Genomic DNA, 8,280 nt, shown 5'->3' with positions numbered 1-8,280 from the left:
TCTGCGTGAACGTGCCTTAGGCATGCTTCAAGGAGACATGAGGACTGCAGATGTGACCAGGGCAATACATTGCAATGTCTGTACTGTGAGACAGGACAGACAGCGCTACAGGGAGACAGGACAGACAGCGCTACAGGGAGACAGGACAGACAGCGCTACAGGGAGACAGGACAGACAGCGCTACAGGGAGACAGGACAGACAGCGCTACAGGGAGACAGGACAGACAGCGCTACAGGGAGACAGGACAGACAGCGCTACAGGGAGACAGGACAGACAGCGCTACAGGGAGACAGGACAGACAGCGCTACAGGGAGACAGGACAGACAGCGCTACAGGGAGACAGGACAGACAGCGCTACAGGGAGACAGGACAGACAGCGCTACAGGGAGACAGGACAGACAGCGCTACAGGGAGACAGGACAGACAGCGCTACAGGGAGACAGGACAGACAGCGCTACAGGGAGACAGGACAGACAGCGCTACAGGGAGACAGGACAGACAGCGCTACAGGGAGACAGGACAGACAGCGCTACAGGGAGACAGGACAGACAGCGCTACAGGGAGACAGGACAGACAGCGCTACAGGGAGACAGGACAGACAGCGCTACAGGAAGACAGGACAGACAGCGCTACAGGGAGACAGGACAGACAGCGCTACAGGGAGACAGGACAGACAGCGCTACAGGAAGACAGGACAGACAGCGCTACAGGGAGACAGGACAGGCAGCGCTACAGGGAGACAGGACAGGCAGCTGTTAGTCCTTGCAGTGGCAGACCACGTGTAACAACACCTGCACAGGATCGGTACAGCCGAACATCACACCTGCGGGACAGGTACAGGATGGCAACAACAACTGCCCGAGTTACACCAGGAACGCACAATCCCTCCATCAGTGCTCAGACTGTTCGCAATAGGCTGAGAGAGGCTGGACTGAGGGCTGTAGGCCTGATGTAAGGCAGGTCCTCACCAGACATCACCGGCAACAACGTCGCCTATGGGCACAAACACACCGTTGTTGGACCAAACAGGACTGGCAAAAAGTGCTCTTCACTGATGAGTTGCGGTTTGGTCTCACCAGGGGTGATGGTCGGATTCGCGTTTATCGTCAAAGGAATGAGAGTTACACCGAGGCGGGATCGATTTGGAGGTGGAGGGTCCGTCATGGTCTGGGGCGGTGTGTCACAGCATCATCAGACTGAGGTTGTCATTGGAGGCTGTGCCTTACAGGGAAGACATCCTCCTCCCTCATGTGGTACCCTTCCTGCAGGCTCATCCTGACATGACCCTCCAGCATGACAATGACACCAACCATACTGCTCGTTCTGTGCGTGATTTCCTGCAAGACAGGAATGTCAGTGTTCTGCCGTGGCCAGCGAAGAGCACGGATCTTCCATTGAGCACGTCTGGGACCTGTTGGATCGGAGGGTGAGGAGGGCTAGGGCCATTCCCCCCAGAAATGTCCAGGAACTTGCAGGTGCCTTGGTGGAAGAGTGAGGTAACATCTCACAGCAAGAACTGGCAAATCTGGTGCAGTCCATGAGGAGGAGATGCACTGCAGTACTCGATGCAGCTAGTGGCTACACCAGATACTTACTGTTACTTTTGATTTTGACCCCCCCCTTTGTTCAGGGACACATTATTCCATTTCTGTTAGTCACATGTCTGTGGAACTTGTTCAGTTTGTCTCAGTTGTTGAATCTTGTTATGTTCATACAAATATTCACATATGTTAAGTTTGCTGAAAATAAACGCAGCTGACAGTGAGGACGTTTGTTTTTTTGCTGTGTTTACATACTGTAAGAGGAAAGGAATATATGGGAACTATTTATGTAAATGTGATAGGTACTGTAGTTATTCCTGTATAACATAATTGTATTATAATTAAGCAATACAGCCCGAGTGGGTTTGGTATATGGCCAATATACCATGGCTTATGGCTGTTCTTATGCACGATGCAACACGGAGTGTCTGGATACAGCCCTTAGCCGTGGTATATTGGTCATAAACCACAAACCCCCGAGGTCTCTTATTGCTATTATAAACAGGTTACCAACGTAAATAGAACAGTAGACAAGGAGCTTTTCAGCCAATCAGCATCCAGGGTTGTACTATACATGTCATGGGATGCTCTACTGTTGATGTTTTTGTGCATGGAATGAACACCATGCACATCCTAGTGCTCTAAATGAACACCATGCACATCCTAGTGCTGTGAATGAACACCATGCACATCCTAGTGCTCTGAATGAACACCATGCACATCCTAGTGCTGTGAATGAACACCATGCACATCCTAGTGCTGTGAATGAACACCATGCACATCCTAGTGCTCGGAATGAACACCATGCACATCCTAGTGCTCTGAATGAACACCATGCACATCCTAGTGCTGTGAATGAACACCATGCACATCCTAGTGCTGTGAATGAACACCATGCACATCCTAGTGCTCTGAATGAACACCATGCACATCCTGGTGCTGTGAATGAACACCATGCACGAACACCATGCACATCCTAGTGCTGTGAATGAACACCATGCACATCCTAGTGCTGTGAATGAACACCATGTACATCCTAGTGCCGTGAATGAACACCATGCACATCCTAGTGCTCTAAATGAACACCATGCACATCCTAGTGCTGTGAATGAACACCATGCACATCCTAGTGCTATGAATGAACACCATGCACATCCTAGTGCTATGAATGAACACCATGCACATCCTAGTGCTGTGAATGAACACCATGCACATCCTAGTGCTATGAATGAACACCATGCACATCCTAGTGCTGTGAATGAACACCATGCACATCCTAGTGCTGTGAATGAACACCATGTACATCCTAGTGCTCTGAATGAACACCATGCACATCCTAGTGCTCTGAATGAACACCATGCACATCCTAGTGCTCTAAATGAACACCATGCACATCCTAGTGCTCTAAATGAACACCATGCACATCCTAGTGCTGTGAATGAACACCATGCACATCCTAGTGCTGTGAATGAACACCATGTACATCCTAGTGCTCTGAATGAACACCATGCACATCCTAGTGCTCTGAATGAACACCATGCACATCCTAGTGCTGTGAATGAACACCATGCACATCCTAGTGCTGTGAATGAACACCATGCACATCCTAGTGCTGTGAATGAACACCATGCACATCCTAGTGCTGTGAATGAACACCATGCACATCCTAGTGCTGTGAATGAACACCATGCACATCCTAGTGCCGTGAATGAACACCATGCACATCCTAGTGCTGTGAATGAACACCATGCACATCCTAGTGCTGTGAATGAACACCATGCACATCCTAGTGCTGTGAATGAACACCATGCACATCCTAGTGCCGTGAATGAACACCATGCACATCCTAGTGCTGTGAATGAACACCATGCACATCCTAGTGCTGTGAATGAACACCATGCACATCCTAGTGCTGTGAATGAACACCATGCACATCCTAGTGCTGTGAATGAACACCATGCACATCCTAGTGCTGTGAATGAACACCATGCACGAACACCATGCACATCCTAGTGCTGTGAATGTTGTCATGACTGTATTCTGGAAGGAAATTAAATAAATCCCTGTGTAGCTAGCATGTAGTGATATTAACAATAACTATTGTAATAACTATTATAACAATAACTATACATGAGCATAATTGATTGACACTACAAGTTAGTTTAAGGGTCAGGTACAGTATATAGTCTGTGTAAATATCCTGTATGTTGAGTTCAGTTGTGTGGAGCAGGAACATCAGTAAGTAAACACAGACGTCCAGTATATACACAGAGGAGGTGAGTGGAGAGTTCTGTTGGCAAAGGAACATACTGTATATACACCTGTAAATATATGTATGCTACACACACACACACACACACACACACACCTGGGGAAAGGCTTTGTCTGTTTGTGCAGGCAGCTTGTCTCTCCAGTCCTACCCTGACCATGACTCTTTCAACATAGATATACAGCCTCAGTCCACATAGATCAGACCTACCGTGACCATGACTCTCAACATAGCTATACAGCCTCAGTCCACATAGATCAGCCCTACCCTAACCATGACTCTCTCTCAGCATAGATATACAGCCTCAGTCCACATAGATCAGCCCTACTCTGACCAAGACTCTCTCTCAGCATAGATATACAGCCCCAGTCCACATAGATCAGCCCTACTCTGACCATGACTCTCATCATAGCTACACAGCCTCAGTCCACATTGATCAGCCCTACACTAACCATGACTCTCAACATAGATATACAGCCTCAGTCCACATAGATCAGCCCTACTCTGACCATGACTCTCTCTCAGCATAGATATACAGCCCCAGTCCACATAGATTCTGTTCAACAAATACACGTGCATATGCACATGCGCACACACACACGCACACACACGCACACACACGCACGCACACACTCTCCCTTAATCTTGTCCCACTGTCCCCTCTCTTTCCCTCTCTCCCTCTCTCTCCTGCCCTCCTCTCTGTCTTTACCTCACTCAGTAGGAATCTCTCTGCTCAGTCAGTGATGGGAGGAGAAGCTTGGCAGCAGAAAGAAAGTGAACGAGGGATGTTGGACAAATTAGAGGATAAACAGAGGAGGGAATGTTTTGTGAGAACAAGGGTATATAGAGTTTTCACCCTCTCCCTTTCTCTCTCTCCCTCTCTTTTCCCCCCTTTCTCTCTCTCCCTCTCTTTTCCCCTCTCTCTGCCTCTCTCTCTCCCTCTCTCCATTCTTTTTATACCGCCCTCCAAAATATATCTGGAACCACCAATCAGAATGTGAGTTGCAGTGGATTGGGCAGGCCAGGGGAGGTTTGTCAAACACCTAAACAATGGCCTTACTTAAACAATCATATACACAACAAGTACCTACACATTAACAAGTGTGTGTGCATGTCTGCATGTGTGTGTGTGTGTGTGTGTGTGTGTGTGTGTGTGTGTGTGTGTGTGTGTGTGTGTGTGTGTGTGTGTGTGTGTGTGTGTGTGTGTGTGTGTGTGTGTGTGTGTGTGTGTGTGTGTGTGTGTGTGTCTGTGTCTGCATGTCTGTGTGTGTGTGTGTGTGTGTGTGTGAGTGCGTGTGTGTGTAACTTACCCTCAGTGAAAGGTTCCCAGTCGTACAGTCTGCCCATAAACTCCTGGTTGTTGTAGGAAGCACACTGCTCTGCTCTGGAGTCTGCACCTCCTACGCATACCTGGCAGACAGACAGACAGAGGGAGGGAGGGAGGGACAAATACATGTCAGTACTGTAGATCCCAAGTATTGACAATTGAGGCTACAATATCATGCCTAACCCAAAGGCTGGCCAGTACACTAGGTGGATGGAGAAACAGAAAAGGGAGAGAGGAAAATGAAGAGATATGATCGACAGAGAAGAAGAGATGAGAGAGTCATACAAATTAAGAGGGCAAGCATAAAATGGGAGAGATGTATTAGTCACACACACACACACACACACACACACACACACACACACACACACACACACACACACACACACACACACACACACACACACACACACACACACACACACACACACACACACACACACACACACACACACACACACACACACCATTGTCTCATGATCGCTCTGACAGTGGGCCGATGCACTAAGCATCATATGGAAATAATAGACTCTCTGGGATCAGCCACACACACATAAATCCACCCAGCTTTTCTATCCAACACTGAGCTGTGTGTGTGTCTGAGTGTGTGTGTGTCTGAGTGTGTGTAAGTGTGTCTGAGTGTGTGTCTGAGTGTGTGTCTGAGTGTGTGTGTGTAAGTGTGTCTGAGTGTGTATCTGAGTGTGTGTGTGTGTAAGTGTGTCTGAGTGTGTGTCTGAGTGTGTGTGTGTGTAAGTGTGTCTGAGTGTGTGTGTAAGTGTGTCTATGCACGTGAGAGTCAGGCCAATAGAGAAGTACTGGAGACAGTTTGAGCATTCTAAAGGGAGTGAGTAGAGCAGTTGGAGTCTAACCCTGCACACCTGATATATTACTCCAATAGAGGAACAGTGAAGATCCTAGTACTGACTGTAAATCACTTTAACCTGACCCCCAGAGGAACACACACACACAAAGCACTAATAAAGGGGGCAGAAGGAGTTCAGTTACTAAGTGACAGTACTTACTCACAGTGTTAATACTAGAAACGCCTGAAGCCTTCGGCATGCTTCGGTTCAGCCTTCACCTAGCCGAGAACCAAACAAAGGTGCTCTCATACTCCATTAAAAGACCTTTACGTTAAAATTTAGAAAAAACTGCAATAGTACTGTTTGTCCGGCTTGAGACGCCGTAGCCAGTATACACTTCCTCAAAATAGTCAGAATGACTGTTTTTCCAAATTGTTTACACACTAAAATTGGAACTTGAAACGCAATCACTGAAACCTGAAACTCATGTACCAAATCCCTGAAACCAAGCCTGCAAAATTGCAAGCACAATTCCTGCTTTACACTTTTCAATTCTACATCACACATTTTGCAAAACACTACACACAGTTCTCTACATTAGGCACAACATTAAAAATGTAATTATCTTTAGGCGCTTTGAAAGCAACTCCAATCACAATGCCAAGCTCTATAAACCAATTGGCAACACCAACTCCTCACAGGGGTAAACACTAGTTGCTGAATTGTTCACTTAGAAATCAGAGCTTTAGCACTATAAAAGGTCACAGATGAGCTCTCCTCTTCTGGAGGGAAATGGAGGTCAATGGTGAAGCAAGAGCTAGAGGTGAAGGAGTGAGAAGAGGAAGGACAGTTGTCTCAGATGAGATCAGGGCCACATTGGTTGACCATGTGCTCAACTATGGATTGAGTATGAGGGAGGCTGGGCAGAGTTCAGTTCAACCTGAGCCGCTACACGGTTGGATCTATCATCCGTACATTCAGAAATGACAACCGGTAAGTTACTTACCATCTACACTACTGCATCTATCATCCGTACATTCAGAAATGACAACCGGTAAGTTACTTACCATCTACACTACTGCATCTATCATCCGTACATTCAGAAATGACAACCGGTAAGTTACCTACCATCTACACTACTGCATCTATCATCCGTACATTCAGAAATGACAACCGGTAAGTTACATACCATCTACACTACTGCATCTATCATCCATACATTCAGAAATGACAACCGGTAAGTTACCTACCATCTACACTACTGCATCTATCATCCGTACATTCAGAAATGACAACCGGTAAGTTACTTACCATCTACACTACTGCATCTATCATCCATTCATTCAGAAATGACAACCGGTAAGTTACTTACCATCTACACTACTGCATCTATCATCCGTACATTCAGAAATGACAACCGGTAAGTTACCTACCATCTACACTACTGCATCTATCATCCGTACATTCAGAAATGACAACCGGTAAGTTACATACCATCTACACTACTGCATCTATCATCCGTACATTCAGAAATGACAACCGGTAAGTTACTTACCATCTACACTACTGCATCTATCATCCGTACATTCAGAAATGACAACCGGTAAGTTACATACCATGTAACATGTAATATACACTACTGCATCTATCATCCGTACATTCAGAAATGACAACCGGTAAGTTACTTACCATCTACACTACTGCATCTATCATCCGTACATTCAGAAATGACAACCGGTAAGTTACATACCATCTACACTATGCTCTTTATGTTTACTGCAGTCCGACATACCAGTAGAACTATGTTAATCAGGGATTGTTGCCCAACGTTACAGTAATGTCATCATGTTTGTGGCTCTTCTGCAGAACTGAGAGACGGCCCGGCCATGGTGGAAGAACCCGGCTGTTCACACCAGAACAGGAGACCGCTATTGTGAACATGGTGGTGGCAAACAATACCATTAGACTACGAGGAATCCAGAACCACATCATTTCAGAAACACAATATTCAATAACATTCACCAGGAGGGCTTGTCTACACTGGACCGTGTGTTACAGCACAACCGAATCCGGATGAAACAGGTCTACAGGGCGCCATTTGAGCGACACTCAGAGGGTTAAAGAACAGCACTATGAATATGTGCAAGTAAGTACTATACTGTGAATTTACTATCATATCAGCACTGTATAGACACATTACATTATCTTGGAGCTGGATGCCGCTGCAATTCAGCACGTTTATATAAACCATTGAGGCTGGCTTCAACCTAGCCAAAAGAAGGGGACAGAACATTATTGGCCACCGTGCCATTGTGAATGTCCCTGTCACGACTTCCGCC

At 46.5% G+C, this 8,280-nt stretch overlaps 1 protein-coding gene across 1 annotated transcript in view; it reads right to left on the bottom strand.

Annotated features, from left to right (window-relative positions):
• Positions 1 to 5,266, bottom strand: part of adamtsl4 (ADAMTS-like 4) — a 47,624-nt gene extending 42,358 nt beyond the window's left edge. The window contains exon 1 of the mRNA XM_055903014.1: positions 5,122 to 5,266. Within this exon, the coding sequence (XP_055758989.1) occupies positions 5,122 to 5,266 (145 nt within the window). The remainder of the gene's footprint in view (positions 1 to 5,121) is intronic.
• Positions 5,267 to 8,280: the final 3,014 nt, after the last annotated feature.

The sequence above is a fragment of the Salvelinus fontinalis genome, chromosome 38 (genome assembly GCF_029448725.1).
Source record: "Salvelinus fontinalis isolate EN_2023a chromosome 38, ASM2944872v1, whole genome shotgun sequence".
Classification (NCBI taxonomy): domain Eukaryota; kingdom Metazoa; phylum Chordata; class Actinopteri; order Salmoniformes; family Salmonidae; genus Salvelinus; species Salvelinus fontinalis.
The sequence above is the reverse complement of the archived record's forward strand: the minus strand, read 5'-3'. Positions and strand labels throughout refer to the sequence as shown.